A 22,364-nucleotide genomic window follows, 5' to 3' on the forward strand; every position below is an offset into this window, starting at 1 on the left:
TCACTCATATGTTTTGTAATTATTTAATAGGGTAAATCTGGAAATGGAAATGTTTTATTCAAGAATTCATGCACAAAATGCATTGCAAAATCTAATACCTCAAATAGTGACTAACACACACAAAAAAATAATAATAAAAAAACTTTAATGTAAAGCATAAATAAGATATGGATTAAAGTTGTATGTTGCAGTGTTGTTTATTCACAGCAATATAGTTCAGACTGCAGGTAACATAAAAACAGTCCAAAAAGAAACTAAACCATGATGCTGAGAATTAGGGCTCATAAAATGAATGACTGTTTAGTAGTGTAATAATTAATAGTGATAATGCCTTTCTTCTTTATTGTTTGCAGTTCCTCCTTAGATGATTGCAGCTTTTCAGTCTTGGTAAATAAACTTTACTGTGAATCATGAGGGGTCAGTTCCCTCAGGAGCTTTTAAATCGCCACGCATAAATTAAATACTCAGAAGTATGTAGACACACAGCTTTAATAAACATTCCAGCTACACCCTTTTCTGACAGGTTTGGGATCCCAAGACCCCATCTGCCAAAATCAGACTTCACTGATGCTCTTATATCTAAATGATGCCTCAAAACTCTACAGCCTTTACTGAAGAATAAAAGCTGTTATTGCAGCTAAGAGAAGATAAGCACAAAAGCTGTAAAGCTTTAGATAAGTTCCATATAGATGAAGAGCATCTAAGTTTATTACTAACAGAAGCTCAGAGCATAAACGTGGGGAAAGACATATGTATTTTTTTTTTGTCAGTATTCACAGGATATTGTTTTAATTTACAACCTGATTGTCATATGAGAATATGGCTTATTGAAACATCAGCATACACTTATCCTTAAACAGTCTAGAACTGCAGGGGCTGGCATGAGATCTGTTATAAATGCTCTGGTTTAATATATGTTCTCAGCGGGGGGGAAATCTATTGTTTTATCTCACTTTTTATTTATTTATAACTTGACATGTTAAGTAAAATATTTCAATTTTTTTTTTTTTTTGATTATTAGAGTTTTACAAGTCAAAAATCCAGTATCTCAAAATATTGGAATATTTCCTAAGATCAATCAATAAAAAAAGGATTAGCTAAACAGAATTGTTATAAACAGTTATAAAAGTATGTTAATTTATTCACTCAGTTGTTGGTCGGGGCTCCTTTAGCACAAACTCTAGCATCAGTAAGGAATGGCATGGAAGCGAGTCTTCAGCTCGGATTGACTGTTTCTCATCTTTCTCTTGAAAACATCCCATAGGTTCACATAAAGGGTTCAGGTCAGGCATGTTGGCACTTTGGGAAGGTGCTAATTCCTGCTGGATAAGGAAATCAGCATCTCCATAAAGCTTGTCAGCAGATGGAAGCCTAAAGTGCTCCAAAATAGATGGCTGCATTGACTTTGGACTTCAAAAACTTCACATTGGACTTTGAATTTTGTGCTTCTCCAGTCTTCCTCCAGACTCCAGACCTTGATTTCCAAATGAAATGCTAAATTTACTTTCATCTGAATTTTACTTTTCATCAGCAGTGGCTTGGTTCTAGGAGTGTGATAGCTGTAGCTCTTTTCCTGAAGACGTCTTGAGTGTGGTGACTTTTGATGCGCTGACTCCAGCTTTAGTCCACTCCTTGTGAAGTTCTCCCATGTGTTTGAATCAGTTTTGCTTGACAGTATTATCAAGCTTGTGATCATCCCTGTCGCTAGTGCACCTTTTCCTACCCAATTTCAATTTTAGGCTGGACGATATACAGTATAGGCTGTATATACATATTTAGCAGTTCCACAGAACATTTAGTTTTGTTTTACTTTAAATATTTTATAAAATATTCTATAACCATACAACCATGTCTTTAAAATATACATAATGATATTTACTACTATCCATCCATCCATCCATCATCTTCCGCTTATCCGGGGCCAGGTCACGGGGGCAACAGTCTAAGCAGAGACGCCCAGACTTCCCTCTCCCTAGCCACTTCTTACAGTTCTTCCGGGGGGACCCCGAGGCGTTCCCAGGCCAGCCGGGAGACATAGTCCCTCCAGCGTGCCCTAGGTCTTCCCTGGGGCCTCCTACCGGTGAGACGTGCCTGGAACACCTCCCTGGGAAGGCGTCCAGGAGGCATCCGAAATAGATGCCCGAGCCACCTCAGCTGGCTCCTCTCGATGTGGAGGAGCAACGGCTCTACTCTGGGCTCCTCCCGAGTGACCGAGCTTCTCACCCTCTCTCTAAGGGGGCGCCTAGCCACCCGACGGAGAAAGCTCATTTCGGCCGCCTGTATCCGGGATCTTGTCCTTTCGGTCATGACCCACAGCCCATGACCATAGGTGCCTTACAGCTCAGCCCCTTCTTCACCACGACAGACCGGTACAGCGACCGCATTACTGCAGAAGCTGCACCGATCCGTCTGTCAATCTCACGTTCCATCCTACCCTCACTTGTGAACAAGACCCCAAGATACCTGAACTCCTCCACTTGAGGCAGGAACTCTCCACCAACCTGAAGTGGGCAATCCACCCTTTTCCGACTGAGAACCATGGCCTCGGACTTGGAGGTGCTGATTCTCATCCCAGCTGCTTCACACTCAGCTGCAAACCGTCCCAGTGCACGCTGAAGGTCCTGGTCTGAGGAGGCCAACAGGACAACATCATCCGCAAAAAGCAGCGACGAAATCTTATGGTCCCCAATCCAGACACTCTCCGGCCCTTGGCTGCGCCTAGAAATTCTGTCCATAAAAATTATGAACAGAACCGGTGACAAAGGGCAGCCCTGCCGGAGTCCAACATGCACCGGGAACAGGTCTGACTTACTGCCAGCAATGCGAACCAAGCTCTTGCTCCGCTCGTAGAGGGACCGAACAGCCCTAAGTAGGGGGCCGCCGACCCCATACTCCCAGAGCACCCTCCACAGGATGTCGCGAGGAACACGGTCGAATGCCTTCTCCAAATCCACAAAACACATGTGGACTGGTTGGGCAAACTCCCATGAACCCTCCAGCACCCTAGAAAGTGTATAGAGCTGGTCCAGTGTTCCACGACCAGGACGAAAACCACACTGTTCCTCCTGAATCCGAGGTTTCACTATCGGCCAAATTCTCCTCTCCAGTACCCTGGCATAGACTTTCCCGGGGAGGCTGAGAAGTGTGATCCCCTTATAGTTGGAACACACTCTCCGGTCCCCCTTCTTGAAAAGAGGGACCACCACCCCGGTCTGCCAGTCCAGAGGTACTGTCCCCAACTGCCATGCGATGTTGCAGAGGCGTGTCAGCCAAGACAGCCCCACAACATCCAGAGACTTGAGGTACTCGGGGCGGATCACATCCACCCCAGGTGCATTGCCACCGAGGAGCTTTTTAACTACCTTGATGACTTCAGCCCAGGTGATGGACGAGTGCTCCTCCGAGTCCCCAGCCACTGCTTCCTCAACGGAACACAAGTCGGTGGGATTGAGAACATGGTCCACTCGGACTCAATATCTCCAGACTCCCTCGGGATCCGGCCGAAGCTCTGCCAGAGGTGGGAGTTGAAGATCTCTCTGACAGGGGGCTCGGCCAAACGTTCCCAATAGACCCTCACAGTACGTTTGGGTCTGCCGAGTCTGTCCAGCTTCCTCCCCCGCCATCGGATCCAACTCACCACCAGGTGGTGATCAGTTGACAGCTCCGCCCCTCTCTTCACCCGAGTGTCCAAGACATGTGGCGAAGGTCTGATGACACGACCACAAAGTCAATCATCGACCTCCGGCCTAGGGTGTCCTGGTGCCACATGCACTGATGGACACCCTTATGCTTGAACATGGTGTTCGTTAGGGACAAACCGTGGTTAGCACAGAAATCCAATAACAGAAGACTGCTCAGGTTCAGGTCAGGGGGGCCGTTCCTCCCAATCACGCCCCTCCAGGTGTCACTGTCACTGCCCATGTGAGCGTTGAAGCCCCCAGTAGAACGACAGAGTCTCCAGTCAGAGCACTTTCCAGCACCCCTCCCAGAGACTCCAAGAGGGCCGGGTAGTCCGCACTGCCGTTCGGCCCCTAGGCACAAACGACAGTGAGAGACCTATCCCCAACTCGAAGGCGCAGGGAAGCGACCCTCTCGTTCACCAGGGTGAACTCCAACACATGGCGGCTGAGCTGGGGGGCATTAAGCAAACCCACTCCAGCCCTCCGCCTCTCACCATGGGCAACTCCAGAGTAGTAGAGAGTCCAGCCTCTCACCTCTCACTATCCATCCATCCATCCATCATCTTCCGCTTATCCGGGGCCAGGTCACGGGGGCAACAGTCTAAGCAGAGACGCCCAGACTTCCCTCTCCCTAGCCACTTCTTACAGTTCTTCCGGGGGGACCCCGAGGCGTTCCCAGGCCAGCCGGGAGACATAGTCCCTCCAGCGTGCCCTAGGTCTTCCCTGGGGCCTCCTACCGGTGAGACGTGCCTGGAACACCTCCCTGGGAAGGCGTCCAGGAGGCATCCGAAATAGATGCCCGAGCCACCTCAGCTGGCTCCTCTCGATGTGGAGGAGCAACGGCTCTACTCTGGGCTCCTCCCGAGTGACCGAGCTTCTCACCCTCTCTCTAAGGGGGCGCCTAGCCACCCGACGGAGAAAGCTCATTTCGGCCGCCTGTATCCGGGATCTTGTCCTTTCGGTCATGACCCACAGCCCATGACCATAGGTGCCTTACAGCTCAGCCCCTTCTTCACCACGACAGACCGGTACAGCGACCGCATTACTGCAGAAGCTGCACCGATCCGTCTGTCAATCTCACGTTCCATCCTACCCTCACTTGTGAACAAGACCCCAAGATACCTGAACTCCTCCACTTGAGGCAGGAACTCTCCACCAACCTGAAGTGGGCAATCCACCCTTTTCCGACTGAGAACCATGGCCTCGGACTTGGAGGTGCTGATTCTCATCCCAGCTGCTTCACACTCAGCTGCAAACCGTCCCAGTGCACGCTGAAGGTCCTGGTCTGAGGAGGCCAACAGGACAACATCATCCGCAAAAAGCAGCGACGAAATCTTATGGTCCCCAATCCAGACACTCTCCGGCCCTTGGCTGCGCCTAGAAATTCTGTCCATAAAAATTATGAACAGAACCGGTGACAAAGGGCAGCCCTGCCGGAGTCCAACATGCACCGGGAACAGGTCTGACTTACTGCCAGCAATGCGAACCAAGCTCTTGCTCCGCTCGTAGAGGGACCGAACAGCCCTAAGTAGGGGGCCGCCGACCCCATACTCCCAGAGCACCCTCCACAGGATGTCGCGAGGAACACGGTCGAATGCCTTCTCCAAATCCACAAAACACATGTGGACTGGTTGGGCAAACTCCCATGAACCCTCCAGCACCCTAGAAAGTGTATAGAGCTGGTCCAGTGTTCCACGACCAGGACGAAAACCACACTGTTCCTCCTGAATCCGAGGTTTCACTATCAGCCAAATTCTCCTCTCCAGTACCCTGGCATAGACTTTCCCGGGGAGGCTGAGAAGTGTGATCCCCTTATAGTTGGAACACACTCTCCGGTCCCCCTTCTTGAAAAGAGGGACCACCACCCCGGTCTGCCAGTCCAGAGGTACTGTCCCCAACTGCCATGCGATGTTGCAGAGGCGTGTCAGCCAAGACAGCCCCACAACATCCAGAGACTTGAGGTACTCGGGGCGGATCACATCCACCCCAGGTGCATTGCCACCGAGGAGCTTTTTAACTACCTTGATGACTTCAGCCCAGGTGATGGACGAGTGCTCCTCCGAGTCCCCAGCCACTGCTTCCTCAACGGAACACAAGTCGGTGGGATTGAGAACATGGTCCACTCGGACTCAATATCTCCAGACTCCCTCGGGATCCGGCCGAAGCTCTGCCAGAGGTGGGAGTTGAAGATCTCTCTGACAGGGGGCTCGGCCAAACGTTCCCAATAGACCCTCACAGTACGTTTGGGTCTGCCGAGTCTGTCCAGCTTCCTCCCCCGCCATCGGATCCAACTCACCACCAGGTGGTGATCAGTTGACAGCTCCGCCCCTCTCTTCACCCGAGTGTCCAAGACATGTGGCGAAGGTCTGATGACACGACCACAAAGTCAATCATCGACCTCCGGCCTAGGGTGTCCTGGTGCCACATGCACTGATGGACACCCTTATGCTTGAACATGGTGTTCGTTAGGGACAAACCGTGGTTAGCACAGAAATCCAATAACAGAAGACTGCTCAGGTTCAGGTCAGGGGGGCCGTTCCTCCCAATCACGCCCCTCCAGGTGTCACTGTCACTGCCCATGTGAGCGTTGAAGCCCCCAGTAGAACGACAGAGTCTCCAGTCAGAGCACTTTCCAGCACCCCTCCCAGAGACTCCAAGAGGGCCGGGTAGTCCGCACTGCCGTTCGGCCCCTAGGCACAAACGACAGTGAGAGACCTATCCCCAACTCGAAGGCGCAGGGAAGCGACCCTCTCGTTCACCAGGGTGAACTCCAACACATGGCGGCTGAGCTGGGGGGCATTAAGCAAACCCACTCCAGCCCTCCGCCTCTCACCATGGGCAACTCCAGAGTAGTAGAGAGTCCAGCCTCTCTCAAAAAGTGTGGTTCCAGAGCCCAAGCTGTGCGCGGTGGTGAGCCTTAATATCTCTAGTCGGTAACTCTCGACCTCCCGCACAAGCTCAGCCTCCTTCCCCGCCAACAAGGTGACATTCCATGTCCCTTAAGCCAGATTCCATGTCCAGAGATCGGGTCGTCGGGGTCTCGCCTACGACTGTCGCCCGATCCACTATACACCGGCCCCTTACGCTCCCTCCTGCAGGTGGTGAGCCCACAGGATGGGGGCCCCACGTCACTCCTTCGGGCTGAGCCCGGCCGGACCCCATGGGGGAAGGCCCGGCCACCAGGCACTCGCATACGAGCCCCAACCCCGGGCCTGGCTCCAGGGTGGCCCCGGCTGCGCCATGCCAGGCGACGTCACGGTCCTTGATTTGAATGTTAACATAAGGCGTTTGTGAACTGTTCTTAGTCTGGCCCGTCACCAAGGACCTGTTTGCCTTGGGAGACCCTACCAGGAGCATATAGCCCCAGACAACATTGCTCCCAGGATCTTCCGGGTACTCAAACCTCTCCACCACGATATGGTGACAGTTCAAGGAGAGGCATTTACTACTATTACTACAAATATAATACATCATATACAAATAACTGTAAGAAAAGTGCATTAGTGCTTTCTTATTAAGTAATGAAATAAATTAGGAAATAGATCTAAATATATACGTAATTATTAAGGATGTGACAGTGTCCATTCTGACAAAGTATATTAAATTTATGTTCTCTGATTGATCTCAGGATCATCCTGTAAATTTGCACTTCATCTTTTACAACCCTGGGCAGGAACAATCCCATCATGCATGTGTTGGCAAATGGTAGATGGCATCCACGCTGCTCTGGTTGATAGAAGTGAATGCGGGGCTTCTGGGAAAACCCAAGTAGTGGGACCTCATCCGCTCCAGTTATGAAAGCCAAAATCTCCTCAAAATGCAAATTAGCATATTAGCTCAACCGATCATCTAGATTAAAGGACCCGAACTAACTGTCAAATGAGGGTTACTTTACATTTTATATATATATAGTACCTTGGACTTGGTTTTAACTTTTATTAATTAAAGCAAATCAATAAGAAAAATGTCAGTTATAGGCCAATATATACCTGTAGTGTAAAACTCAAAGGAGTAGATTGTTTTAATATATAATATATATTTGCAATTCCATGTTGTTTGAAGGAGACTCAATATAAACATTTTTAAATAATTAGTAATTTTGTTTAACCTTTTTAATTAAGCATAAGTCTTTTTATTATTGCAGTGATTAAGTTGTGAGCAGCAAAAAAACAATCAGAATATTTTCTTATTTTGTACTTTTTGAACCTTTAAATTTTGCAATTCATACTTTTTTAACTTTTAACTTTTGCACTAATTATGACTGTCCATAATTAAACATGTAAGATATTCCATGTAAGTGAACAGTTTTAGAAATGACTCATCTCATTCTGGGAATTGGACAGGATGCAGATCCAAAGTACTTAACTGTAAAGAAGGATGTTTCCTTCTGTTGGAAATTTACTGAAAAGTTCAGTAGTAGACTACTAGGCTAATGATTTGTTAGCAAATCTTATGGATTCTGAATTTTCTTTTGGAAAAAGAATTATAATTCTCTTTCAAAATGTGATGTCTACTATGGTAGCCTATTTCTGAATTAATCTTTACTCGTTTTGTGTTAGGCTAGCCTACACACACACACACACACACACATGTTTGTTTTTGTGAAAAGTGGGGACATCCCGTAGGCGTAATGGTTTTTATAATGTAGAAACTGTATATTCTATCGCCCTTCACCAACCCTACCCCTAACCCTCACAGGAAGCTTTGTGCATTTTTACTTTCTCAAAAAAAACCTCATTCTGTATGATTTATATACGTTTTGAAAAATGGGGACATGGGTTATGGCCTCATAAGTCACCCTCTCCTTTTAATACCATGTGTCATACCCATGTCATTATACAAAGTTGCGTCCTGATGTGTCACAAAAACATGCCCACACACACACACACATAGCCTTTATATATATCACTAAATCACGTGATTATCATACGCATCTCATTAGTTAAGGCGTTTCTGTGATTAATAGTGCCGGTTAATCTAGATCACTTGCTTTCTGATGGAAATTATTCAGATGCATTTAATACACAGAGCCGTAGATCACTAGCTGCATTATACCGCGTTCATCGCATTTGCGAATCGCATTTGCTTATGAACGTGATATTGCGTAGCTGGTCAGCGTTTTTATTAATGCCATTTATGTTTTTGTTAATACAGCACATAGCACTAGTCAACTAAATGAATGTAACATGGAATGAATGCACTTTTGGAAGTTGCGGAAATGTCATTTTGGAATTTCTGTGGTCTAATGTGATATTGTTGTTCACGTTTTTGTTCATGAGGAAATCTTCTTGCTGTAATTTAATTTATTACCCGTTGAAAATTTATTACCCGTTTTGAAAGCGACGCGCTGATGAATCTATTTTTAGTCCAGATTAATACTAAGATTAGTATTAACCAAGTTCAAAGGCTGTCATCTGGGATCAATTTACTAGGCTATGTTGTGTATTTTCATCAGTTTCAATATGAAAAATTACTTTCATGTTGTTTCAAAGGATCTATTGCAATTTGAGAAAACAGTAATACAATTTTATAATATATATTTTTTTTATATCAAAACATGGATTACATTTTTTTCTATGTTATTATAACTTAAATATGCTATGTGAAATTTATTTTCATCTTTTCAGTCTGTTTTCTTTAAAAACACACACACACTCATTTTTATTTAAATTAATCAAAATGGATTTATTGCGTTTTGGAACCAAACTCTTCATATATATTCAATTTAAATCAATCGATGTCATAAATCCCATGGCATACAGTAGTAACGAGCTATAGCCTAACCAGTTTACTGGAAGTTTACGATATGTCATCACTCTGTAGTGTAGACATTTCGAAGAAGTCATGTGCATGTGACATATCTCATTTATTAGTTTACGTTATCACGTGAGCCGCTTGAAATAGCAGAAAATAGTTTGCCAGCCTGTAATTTTCCTATTGCAAGAGCTATACAGTAGGACTGGCTTTACTGAGCCTGATGTGGATAGGAATGTCGAGAAACCATCCTCTGAGGCTCTGCCATTGAAGGTTGTAAAAAAAAAAAAAAAAAAAACAGGTTGTAAACTAGTCCACTCTGAAAAACAAAAAAGCGAAACCAAAGCACAGCTCAATAAACGATATGGTAGGCTACATAGTTTTACTGCGTAGGTCTGCCAGGTTAAACAGGTTTACATTCCTATTATCTTCGATCTGCAAACAGTCGTAAATGTAATGTAACACGTGACTAATATGCAGTCAACTAAAAGAAAGTTACCAGGAATATATAAAGTTAATTAAGGAAGGAAATTCAGGAAAATATGTTTTGATGTGTTTGGCTATTATGGTTTTATTATACCAATATTGACATCGTATGAAACCATCTTTGCTCCTCCCCAAAATAACACTCAGATTGTTTCTTTATTCAAGACATGACTGACAGCTATATGAAAATATTCATAATGTCTTTTTATAGTAGAAATATATATATAAAAAATATCTGGCATAGAATGCTAAACATTTAGGCCTATATGTAATAAGTGCATAAGTGCTTTCTTTTTAAATAATGAAATTAAGCTTATAAATGTAATTAATTACGGATATGACTGTGCACATTATAATAATTAATTATATATGTTTACGTTCTCCCAAAAACAGCTGAGTCCCTAATTGCCCTCAGGATCATCCTGTAAAGTTGCACTTCATCTTTTACAACCCTGGGCAGGAACAATCCCATCATGCATGTGTTGGCAAACGGTAGACGGCATCCACGCTGCTCTGGTTGATAGAAGTGAATGCTGGGCTTCTGGGAAAACCCAAGTGGTGGGACCTCATCCGCTCCAGTTATGAAAGCCAAAATCTCCTCAAAATGCAACTCGTTGTGTGGAGCTTTTGGTATTTTATCTGCTCAGGGAAAATTACAAACTCAGGTCCCAAGCAATTGACAATTACAAGCACAATGATGCACCATTATTCACAGTTCATTTAATAATTAGGAAACTTACCTTCAATCATCTTGAGTACCAGTTCCCAGCAGTGTATAGTCTGCTCCTCTGCCTCCCTCTTCTTGGTCCCTGATTTACTCCAGTGGATTTGGAACAGGTCTCTAAATGTGCCTCTGGAAAGGGGCTCATGCATGTTGGTAAAGATGGGTAGAAACTCAACCCAATGAGTTCTTACCATATCCCAGAACTGTCCATAAGCATTCAGTCCCTTTGTGAACTGATGAATCATATTTAATGTTCTGCAAAAATTAACACCGGCTGTTAAATGTTCATTTTTGTACTTAAGCAACACAACACAGATCATCCAGAGTAGCAGAACTAACTGTCAAATGAGGGTTCCTTTATAAAAATAGAGTCACTTTTTAATTTAAATGAATGATAGTCAAATCAATGATTAATTTCAGTTTTATATACCTCAGATATATGTAGTGCCGAACTGCAAAGGAGTAAATCTTTGGCACATCTCTAATGGAAGTTTCACGTCTGTATATTCCAGGGAAACCACATTCACAGATCCAGTCACCCTGCTCTGTCTGCAGCCTCTGGAGATCTGCCCTCGTTTTGCATGAGGAAATCTAAAAGCAAGATAAAATCATCTTCCAGTTGAAGAAGGGCGAAAATCAATGGATTGAGGAAATGGAATGGACAGAAACCTTTTGTAGTTTGTCCTGAATGTCAGCATCTGGTATTAGGTGCCAGTCAAAGTCTACCAGCTGACATTCCTGGGTGGACATCAGCTGGTACAGGCAGGGGTCAAGAGATTTGAGTCCTGGCCCACCATGAGCCACCGACCACGCAATCAGCTTCCCCGCCAACTCATACTTATGTTCTTCCAGTGCCATCTGGTCATAGGTGAAGAAAAGGTGTCCAGGCTGCCCCTCAAAGATGCCCAGCGATCTCTGCACCTCCATCATCAGGATTCTGAGGCAGAGGTAAAGGAGAAACAACAGATGTCAAACAAAAGAGACTGTTTGAGAACTGTTCTTTTACTTCTTGTGAAATAATATTTATTCTTGTTTGTAAGAGGAATACCTGAAAAACTCTCTCCTTGGACCTCCACAGTCAAGGGCTTCCTCACCAACAAATGTCACGAGAGGGATTTTGGTCCAAGGAAAATTAGAGTTGGAAACAGAATCTTTAGCACTCTGCAGCACCTTGTTACGAGAAACCAATACTGAAACGTGCTCGCTGCCACTGAGATGCATGTGCTGAAACTCTCTGAGCAAAGAGATAAAGTCCATGTCCTCCTGTTGAAGAGAAGTAAATCATGTCTTGTGCTGCCTTTCTACAATATCAATGTTATTTATAAAATAATATTTAGATTATCATAAATAGTATTACCATTGAAGAGTTTGGGCTTAAATCTGAAAGAATACTGCTTGTTGAAGTCAACCGGTGCCTCTGTTGTGCAGGAACAGGTGGAGGAGAATGTGATCGTGATAATGTGTGAGTGTTCATCTGTGAAAAAGAAAAATCACAGGTTAATTGCTTGGCATTGTCAAGTAAATGTCAACTAGCAGGTAGAGTTGCAAAAAAAAAGTACCTCTGATGTTTGTCGCTCAACCGCTCTCGCTAGCAAGTTGATGCCAGATGTACTGTCTACAGGACGGTCCGGGCATGATGTTTGACTGCCCCTCCTTGATCCTACAGCACATTCAACATTTTTACAAAAGATTTGATATTTTAAATGGATTCAAGTAGCAGTTAACAATTGAAATTTAGTTTGAAAGTTATTTTCTCACACTTACTCAGAAGGCGGACAGCGCTTGTGCTCCCGTACAGATCAATGAACACCCACAGCGGATTATTCAGGTTCAGTCTTTCTGCTTTGAGGTAATATTTCTCCCCACCTATCTTTTGAACAATAACCATGCCTGCATAGTTTATCCAGAACTGAAGCTGTACACCACACCTACACAAGTCCTCAGGTACTGGCACAACACAGTATCCTCGTGTGTCCCTGAGGTGTGGTACTGAGGCAGGTGGTACACCGTTTTTCTGTGGGCAGATGTTGGTGAAACCCACATGAAGAGCTCCATCCCACAATGAGGTGCGGTTCTCAATACGTATACACAGCTTTTCAGCAACCTCTACAGTGCGGCTGAGAAATGCCAAACCGTTCATAAAGGATGAGGTGTCTCTGGACGCGAGTTGTCCTTTTTGTCTGAGGGTCACGTATTGGCCTGTCAGGTCCTTATTGAAAGTCATAGGACCCAGGCATCGACTGCCACATTTGCGATCGTGCTCTAAAATTATAGAAATTAATCAGACAGGGAGTCTGACAAACCAATAAACATTACAATATATACAGACACTTTTTGTGTTATACTCACTCATTGTTGGTTTGTCTTTGATTCATGTAATGGCCCTGATGTTCAAGATGGTTAATGTAACTAAAACTGAATTGTTACTTCCGCTTTTCCAAGTACATCTGAGAGCAAGCACAAACGCCTGTTTGACTAGTTGCCCTGGCTGAATGAAGTTAAAAGAAGAAAAAGGGGATGAGCTTATGCTCAGGTGGAGCAGAGTGAGGGAAATTAATCACTGACTGATGATTCTGGATTGTCCACACAACGAATTATATTACAGGATGAGTTTTGTTTTGTTTTTAATTCATGTTATGCCAATCCTGTTTCAAATTAAGTGTGTCTTTTAAGTTGTGTGTTCGAGTTTCTTTTTCTAAGAAATGTACCTGAGAAATTAGGTGGAGTATCTTAGTCTTCCAGTTTTGTGGACATTCACACACACAAAAACAACTACTGATGAACACGTTTTATTTGAGTTATGAGTACCCCATACATTTTTAAATAAAGATTTTAATAATTAGGCATCACATTTGCATGTTTGCAGTTCTCGGACATTGGCAGGCAGGTAAACAAATGAAATATTTGTGTTCTATTTTGATTTATGTTATGAAAAAAAAATATTTATTACAATTTTACGTTTTTATGATGTAATTCATTATATATATATAATGTAAAGTTTAATGCACTTTAAGTTGTCAATAACAAAGAATTGAACATATTTTCTTTTTATTTGCATTTTTATATCAATATGGTACCCATTCGATTGAAATCTAAATTTGAAATTTAAATGTAAATGTAAATTGTATATGTAAATCTCTACTATAAATCTTATATATAAAAATAAATATATTTTCACTTTAATATACTGTATAAATAGGCTATTTTAAAGCTCTATGACCAAACAACTCGGATTAATCTCTGGTTCATCATTGTTGTTCTTACCGGTCTATAAAAAATGTAGACAGACTTGCATATTAGCATACCTCTGTCAAAATCTCCACCCTTTAGAGGAAAATCTGTTTCAGATTGTTGACATGACTGGACAGCTGTTACGGAATACCAGGACAGGAGGCTGAAAGTATCAGAAACAAATTTTATTGAGGCATAAGCAGAAGAGCAGGTAGTGCAAAGTGAGGCAAAGGTGCTGGAGGCAGTGATGAAGGGATCCGTTGGTGAGGAGTTCAAGACGCTGGAGGTAGTGGACACACGCACAAGAGGAAGACTTGGACATTCTGGAGATCGCTGGAGAGAGGTAAGTAGAGAGATAGTTACTCCTTAGAGTAAGCATTCAGGTTAGACCTTTTTGCGAATGGGACCGGATGCTGCCTGGGTGCGTGTGTGTGGTATTTGTAGTGAGGTGGTGATTGCAGTGATTTTTTACAACTTTTATATAATGAACAAAGGTCTAAAGGAGTTCTTTGGAAAATGTACTATTTTGCTATTTACTGCAATACTTCAAGGCACCTGCTGGAGAACAACAAAGACAGGCAGCTTTTGATTAACTAGTGAGATCATTGTAGTTTTGCAGATCAGTGTCCTGAAAAGAGGCAAACTAGTTTCTAAATCAATCTACAATAGACAGCTTACAGAAAAATTACTTTGCGATACTGATTAGACAAGGCATGTGCATGGCGAATATAGTGCTATGACTGGTTTAAAACATATATTGTTGTATAATCCATATGATGTTTGAGCAGGGACGGACTGGGACAAAAAAATGGCCCTGGACTTTGACTAGGCCTGGCCCAAAGCAATCGGTGCCTGTAAACCCGACAACAACAACAATAACGCCTGGCATGAGTGTCACAAGACTTTAATTGTGGCTCATGATACTATAGCATCCAAATGATAGCAATAGCACTGATGTTGACTAGATGTTGAGCTGGAGTGGGTGTCTCTCTCTGCTCTTGGTCTAAGTTCAACCTGAATAAACAGGTTTTTTTAAACAGGTTTTTTTCCAAGCTAGCATGGAAAAGTTTATATAATATGCTGTTATAACAGCATATTATACAATCTATTCCATGCTGTCTTAAAATGAATTTATTACTTTATAATGTTAAATTATGCAGTAATTAATATTATTGCATAGATAATAATACCACATCTAAATGAAAATACACCATTACAAATGTCACTTCTCTATTCAAAATCTTCAAAGTTTGTAAGTATTAACTGTAATGTTACTGTGGCGAGTGGGGCGGGGCCGAAAGGCGTGGGAACGAGGAGTGAGGCCAGGTGTAGTGATTGGAGATGAGCTGCACCTGCGCCCCACCGCCGGTATCGAGTCCCACGTAGGAGATGGAAGGATATAAAACTGGAGCGACTATAGTGAAGGACGAGAGAGGACCAGGCCTGGGACATTATTTTATGTTTTGGTTTTTATTTGCGCGCACCAGTCGTCCGCGAGGGGCTGGTGCGCTGTTTTGTATTTATTTTGAATATTAAAATGTTTTGATTGTGCGCCGGTTCCCGCCTCCTTCTTCCCGATGTATATGGAGTTTTATATCCTTCCATCTCCTACGTGGGACTCGATACCGGCGGTGGGGCGCAGGTGTAGCTCATCTCCCATCACTACACCCGCCCCACTCGCCACAGTTACCAACATTTTTTAAAGTATAAAGCACCACATTTTTCTTAATATTAGCTACTGCATATTACATTTTACAGCTAAAATGTTGAAGTTTAGCTGTTTTAACTACTGTAATCATTAAAAATGTAGCAACCTGAATATCACTTCCTAACATCATCCCTAGAAAAATAACTCTCTTTCTCCTCTCATGTTCCATACTTGGATCTGGATCTGCCTGTGGAACCAGCTCATCTTTCTGTCACTCATCATCATCACTGGTGGCATGTTGCTGCATAGCTGTCTGGCTCACTTCACTGCTGCTAATATTTAACTGCGAGGTGCTGCTGCTGATAATATTTCAGTTAGTTTGGGACATTTAGCAGCTTCAGTATCTAAATTCCACATTTTTTTTTCTCTCGCCTTCTCAGCCCCACCCTTTTCTTTCCGTTTTTTACCCGCGGCCGCTTTATACATATTGTTTGTTTGTTTCTATGTTTCTTTTATCTAACGTTAACGTCTTTGCTGTTCGTTTCTTCCTACTCTTCCACTTCTTCTTCTCTTTACTTGGCGGCCACGGCCAGTGCAGCTGGCATCCAACTTAAAGGTGCATTGCTGCCACCTACAGTACTGGAGTGTGGAACAGATTAGTGGGGGGGAAAAACGGTGATGAGTGGTTGGGTGGTGATCTCCAGATCACACAGATGGCCAGTCCGCTCCTGTGTTTGAGGGTTTCAAGCATGCAAATGGATCTAATGCTGTGATATAAGGCCTCCCATCAAAATGGGATGCAGGGAAAATAATTATAATGTAAAATAATGTAAAAATGTGAAAGATTTAAGATACGTAAAAAGTATGAATTCATTTATTACAGTAAAATATTAAAATGGTTTAAATTAATTCCCAGATGTTCACATTTGATTAGTTATTTTTGATTATATAAAATATCTTATTTTTTCGGGTGGCTTTTTATCATTTTTAAATCATTTTTTGATGTAGTATTAATATGTAGTTATAAGCTATTAAATAAACATTTACCAAAATGTTATACTGTAATATCTGAAACACAATATTTTCATGTCAATTTCCATTTCTTTATTTTCTGAAATCTTAAACCTATAAAGAGCAAGTCGTCATTTCAAAAACTCCTGCAGATCCAGAGCCCCTCCCAGTTTTCTTTTCTGTTCAGGCAGGTATGTGAAGTGAAGAGTATGACTGATCTTACATGATAACTCAAAAGAACTTCACTTTTGTTTTCTTTCAACATCTGTTGACTAGTTTTTAAAACTTCAGACATTTACATTCAGGAATCGGGCACTTAACACACTAATACACACTGGCCAGAAAAGAAAAAAAAAACGGAAATGAATGAATAAGAAACCAATTAATGTTCTGTATAGCTTTGGTTCTGTAAAATGCTTTCATTGTTATCACATCATCTCATCTTTCATCTGTGAACAATGCAGTGTTTCACAGATGATCAGAAGGGCCGATGAAACCTGTGGAAACTGAACAAGTAAATGATGAAACAGGCCTGACATAATGAAAGAGATCTACCTTATGTCAACCCAGCAGATCAGCTCAGCAAACTATATATTAATACGTCAATAACTGCTGTGGACTGTAGATGAGAATTCAGATGACAAGCTCACTACCTATTTTTGTATTTTAACTTTTTACATATCAATATACGTGGAATACCCAGAAGACATTTCCCTAAATATATAAACTGAGGCTGCAGAAAACCACCCACAATGCACTGCGCTTCTGACCTTCCAAGCTTGATGAATGTATCGAATGTTGAGTTATCACAGTTTTTCACTTATTTATTTTCCAGTCGATCATTAAAATACTTTTATACAAAACTGCATATTAAAAAATATAATAACCACTTACTGAAATAAATATAATCTGGCAAAGAAACGTACAAAAACTGTACAATACCGTTTTGGCAGAAAGGGGTTTATCACTGCATACTTTAAAAAAAGTCATCAAGTGTCAGCTTACATGGAAACTGTGACTGCAGAAAAAAGATTTCAATAGAAATTGAATTCTTGCCTTGCCTTCTCCACCAAAGGATGTCAAAAAGTGTATAATTATCAGCTTTTAACACATTTATTTTACTCATTTCTCCACAATAATGGAAAAGTTATGTGCAAATCCAAGTTCTGCTAGAACTTTGCTTCTTTACATTGAAATTTGTCTTTGAGGAACATGCAACAGCTTTTGCAGGTTCACCAAAAATCCACAACTTTACAAAACAAAAAACACCCATAGAAAACCCCGATAGATAGTGTTGGGATGACGAAACCCAGTGATCAGATGAATCAATATAATATGTCACGTGTGAACAAGAATGTAATTGTTTGACCTAAAACTTCCCTTTGCTCCTAAGTTAATGTAATACTACATATTATTATAATATGAAGCCCCAAAGTGAACAGAGAGGCTGGTTTCACTTGATTCGATTACATCTCTTTTTATTAAATGTCTTAAATACAAAGCCAACTTCAGGTTGAGGCAAGTTCAGCAGCTTGATTTGCCTGCTGATGACAGATTTGAAGTTGTTTTTTAAGCATTGACTGGACTGATCTTTGTATATGGCATCTGGCAGTGATGAAACAAAACAGCAAGACATGTTTTTCATTATAAAAACCTAAACGTTGCTAGAAGAGGTTTCCCATTTTTATTGAATTTGAATGCATTATTTTCCCAACTTGGGTTTTGAGCTGATGAAAAGCTAAACATTACTTAAATTATTAAAATATAAAATATAAATAATATTTAAATAAAACACTTTCTAAAAAAATACATCTTTTGTTTTCCTGCACGTCAAGTGACCATTTAACAACATTGGAAAACCATGAACATGCGCATGTGTGGATAAATTATTATGAATTAATAATACTTTATTATATTAATATACAATTTTAGTGGGGTAGTGCGGTATGTCAAGAAAAGTTAATTGGGTTTGGCTGACTAAAAAGTTTGGGAATCCTTGCATTATAGAAACCATCAAATATGGTGAGTATACTGTGAGTATAAAGAACTTTTGTTGTTGTTTTTTTAGATTTATTATTATTATTATATTTTATTGTATTTTTACTTAAGGTGTAATTTTTTCTAAAATATACGTTTCTAATATATACATTTTCATTAAAACTAACAGATTTCAGCTTTTTATATTTATATAAATAATGGTAATTACAATATCACCTTCACTACCATGTTTGTTATTATTATTATTATATATATTTTTTTCTTTTTATGATTTTTTCCCCTTGCATATAAACCTTTTTTATACCTCATAGAAAAAAAACATACACCATGCTTGTGTCAAGAAATTAAGGAATTCATGCATGAACCCAGACATAATCAATAGCCCCAACAGTAATTGTAAAACCCTTCTTGTCCTGGACAGAATATCAAACAGTCTAAGTCCAGAAAGTCAAGGACAATGTTTAAGGTCAGGTCTCAAAAAAGGAGTCAATCCTTTACACTTCTAACATGACATATTACATCCTACTGTCTTTACATTACCTTCGTGCACTTGTTATGTACTTATAAAACAGCCACCTATACTAATGAAATTAAATTCATGCTAAAATCATGCTATTAAAAAAGAGAAAGGGGGATTTTGCACTTGTGCATCTGGTATTAAGAAATGGCAAAGAAAAAAAGCCTGTAAGACATGGTCACCAAAGCAGATCTGCTAAAATGCAATCATAATGGAAGACAACGTAATACATTCCCGGCGACCATCACAAGATGACAAACTCCCATTTCCCTGTGTTACGCTTGCTAGCTGCTCCTCCACAGCCACGGCATATGCCCCATTAAAAAGCAACTTATTCTCACCCAGACTTTTTAAAAAACTATTAATCTGTTGACAACCAATCAAAGGCTGTCCTGCTTCGAACAGACCAATGAGGCGACCAGGCACGTCGAGCGCTCAACCAATCAACGCAGGCCATTCTAATTCTGTCCATCATTATGAAGAAAGTGCCACAGCGATCTAAGGTACATCTTATTTATGACCTGCAACCAGAGAGCCAGTGGTGGGACATTTGTCTGTGAAAGTGAGAGAGGCGCTTGGTGTTCACTTTGTAGATCCATTATGGACTAGTTAAAGAGTTGAGAAGAGTAAGTTAAAAATACGGGCTCTTACCTGATCTTTGAGACATTTCCGGGGTGATGTGAGGACCACACTGAGCACTGGAAATACAGGAGGTTGTCAGGTTGTGTGGACAGTACTAAACCCCTCAGAGTACTTGATGTCAGGACCTCAGTAAGAAATCAGTCTTGAATTGCCATCGTCGTCGTCTTGGGAAGCAGAAGAAGTGCAGACTGGTGTCCATGGAGTCCAATATTTCAGGGTCCTTCCTCTTCAACAACAGCTTGAACCAGTTTCCCTCAGACATCAAGGCCCCGGTGTGCCAGTACTCCATTGCCAACTCCTTCTACAAGCTCAGCCCGGCCCACATCAGCTCTCAGCTCCAGGCCGGCACGCCGCATGGCATCAGCGACATCCTGAGTCGGTCCATGGTGGGTGGCCCGGGAACCCCTGCGCTGCTGTCCGGCTACCCCTCCATGAGTGGCTTCGGGACAGCCGTGCCCAGTCCAGGGGTGTATTATAACCGGGACTATGCTCCATCGGGACTGAGCAGTTTCTCTAAACCCGGAGTCGAATGTTCGGGTCTGAAGGGTAAAGGCAGCGGCTGCTGGGTGGACGGAGGGTACGAGTGGAGAGGCGCCAGACAACAGTGTCCCAACAGTAAGTCTCAACAATATCTGTTTGATTTGGAGCATTACATGTGAAGAGGTACAGACACAGTGATACTCACCGCACTTATTTAGTATATTTTTGTAAATTATTTGAATAAGAATATCAAACCGGAGAAAAAAAACATTAAAATGTTTTCCAGTTACATTATATTTAAGGGCTTGACTTGATAAACGTTGGTCAGGTTGAATATCACTCCAGTCTGATATTATTAATGTGTATACAACTGATGGTGTATTATGTAAAGTTACATAAAAGTTTACTTTTTTCAGTACAGTGTATATAATACTGTATAATATAACAATTTAAGTATTTAATAAAACAATAATTTTATGCAAAAAAACAACCATTTAGAACAGTTCATTATTTTAAGTTTTATAGAATATGAATAAAATATTACTAAAATAATTGTGTATAAAATAATAAATAATTATAACATAATAAAATTAAACAAATTGACATTTTCCAAGCTTGTTGACTATTAAAAGTAAAACTTTAAATTCTTCTATATAATCCCAGATGTTTTTTTATTATTTTTATTAAAGATATTGTTTTTTTTTCATTTATGAGTTCCAGTTATAAAAGCATTTCTAACATGACATGGAAGCGTAAATGTCTATGTAAATGCTAATTCAATTATTTACTTATTTATTTGTTTCCATTTTACCAATTTGTTCTTCATCCATTTTAAAATTTGATGCTTTAAAGTTGAAAAATAGAAAAAAAGAAATTACATGGGATAAAATGAGGACTTCAGATACAAAACCCTCCAAGTCCGTCTGAGATTTGTTCTTTTAAATGAGCATTTTTATCAGGCTCCTATGTAATTTCACTTTAATGGCAATCAAAAGGTTATTTGTTATTTCCCGAATGCCTTTGTCCAATGTTATTTTCATAAGAGCCTTATTAAACTGCTTGTTTAAAAGAAAAATCTCAGACTTAAATGTTTTTGCACCTGGGTGTTTCAACTGAGTCAGAAGATGCAGGTGTATCTGTGACACCCAGTCGTGTGTTTTCTCTGTAGACGGCGGGCATCACACTGAGACTGTGGGGAAGAAGAAGCACACCAGACCCACGTTCAGTGGACACCAGATCTTCGCTCTGGAGAAAACCTTCGAGCAGACCAAGTACCTGGCAGGACCAGAGAGAGCCAGACTGGCATACTCACTCGGCATGACCGAGTCACAAGTTAAAGTCAGATAACATACTAGTCATTGAAAGTTTTTCAATTGATTTGAAAATGTGCATTATTCAATAGCTGTAAAACATACCAGGGTTGGTGTAGCATAAAACATTGCTGAAGTTGATGGGAAGCTGAACATAAATAGGTTCCGTTTACAATACTAACATTTTCAAACTTTAGTTATAAGAATGTATTTGTTTTTAATGATCTGTGATGAGTTTAAACAGCACCTAGCTGCGTGTTTCTGACGCAATATTGTGATTCCTCTCAGGTTTGGTTCCAGAACCGGCGCACAAAGTGGCGGAAGAAGAGCGCGACGGAGCCCAGCTCCACGCAGGCCTCGCGGGGGGAGAGCGGAGGAGACGGCTCGGAAAACGAGGTGGAGGACGAGGAGTACAACCGACCGCTGGACCCCGACACAGACGACGAGAAGATCCGACAGTTACTGCGCAAACACCGCAGAGCTTTCTCAGTGCTGCGCCTGGGACCGCATCACATCTGAGGAGAACAACACACGAGCCAATTCAAAACTATAGAATTATTACTTAACACTTTCTGTGAAGTCTATTGAACGCCATTGCCACAGGAAAAAGATATTAAAATGTTGTCAAATTTGAATTTTTTATGTTTTTACCTAGAACAAATGTCATGTAAAAAAATGAACTAGCCTACATATCAGTTGATGAAATGGCACATTTAAAACTTAAAAGGTAACAAACCACAAAATGTTTTGGGAAGTGTATATTAGTACATTTATGCAAAATAAATTAAATTCTAAGCTATAAATTTATTGTCAAATTGAAAAAATTGAGAAACCACCTTCTATAGATTGTGCTCATTGTAATACAAATGAAAATACTGAACTA

General features: G+C 41.5%; 2 protein-coding genes across 2 annotated transcripts; one reads left to right on the forward strand and one right to left on the reverse strand.

Moving 5' to 3' along the window:
- Positions 1-9,817: 9,817 nt before the first annotated feature.
- On the reverse strand, positions 9,818-13,450 carry LOC127964005 (uncharacterized). Its single transcript, XM_052564142.1, has 8 exons — positions 12,409-13,450; positions 12,204-12,304; positions 12,002-12,118; positions 11,693-11,907; positions 11,314-11,581; positions 11,075-11,235; positions 10,661-10,899; positions 9,818-10,559 (listed from the first exon to the last, which is right to left on the reverse strand). Exons 1-8 carry the CDS (start codon positions 12,866-12,868, stop codon positions 10,294-10,296), a joined length of 1,827 nt encoding a protein of 608 aa, XP_052420102.1. The 5' UTR covers positions 12,869-13,450; the 3' UTR covers positions 9,818-10,293.
- Positions 13,451-18,999: 5,549 nt separating this feature from the next.
- Positions 19,000-22,001, forward strand: LOC127964028 (homeobox protein Nkx-6.3-like). Its single transcript, XM_052564165.1, has 3 exons — positions 19,000-20,306; positions 21,340-21,509; positions 21,770-22,001. Exons 1-3 carry the CDS (start codon positions 19,889-19,891, stop codon positions 21,998-22,000), a joined length of 819 nt encoding a protein of 272 aa, XP_052420125.1. The 5' UTR covers positions 19,000-19,888; the 3' UTR covers position 22,001.
- Positions 22,002-22,364: the final 363 nt, after the last annotated feature.

This window comes from Carassius gibelio, chromosome B8 (genome assembly GCF_023724105.1).
Source record: "Carassius gibelio isolate Cgi1373 ecotype wild population from Czech Republic chromosome B8, carGib1.2-hapl.c, whole genome shotgun sequence".
In the NCBI taxonomy this organism is placed as follows: Eukaryota; Metazoa; Chordata; class Actinopteri; order Cypriniformes; family Cyprinidae; genus Carassius; species Carassius gibelio.

Bases quoted from the DNA above. Each gene is read 5' to 3' on its own strand.
- LOC127964005 (XM_052564142.1), bottom strand. From the start codon at position 12,868: ATGACTTTCAATAAGGACCTGACAGGCCAATACGTGACCCTCAGACAA. The intron at 11,908-12,001 runs GTAATACTATTT...TCTCTTCAACAG, and splicing joins TAAGCCCAAACTCTTCAATG to GAGGACATGGACTTTATCTC. The intron at 10,560-10,660 runs GTAAGTTTCCTA...TTCCCTGAGCAG, and splicing joins GGTACTCAAGATGATTGAAG to ATAAAATACCAAAAGCTCCA.
- LOC127964028 (XM_052564165.1), top strand. From the start codon at position 19,889: ATGGAGTCCAATATTTCAGGGTCCTTCCTCTTCAACAACAGCTTGAAC. The intron at 20,307-21,339 runs GTAAGTCTCAAC...TTTTCTCTGTAG, and splicing joins CAGACAACAGTGTCCCAACA to ACGGCGGGCATCACACTGAG. The intron at 21,510-21,769 runs GTCAGATAACAT...GATTCCTCTCAG, and splicing joins TGACCGAGTCACAAGTTAAA to GTTTGGTTCCAGAACCGGCG.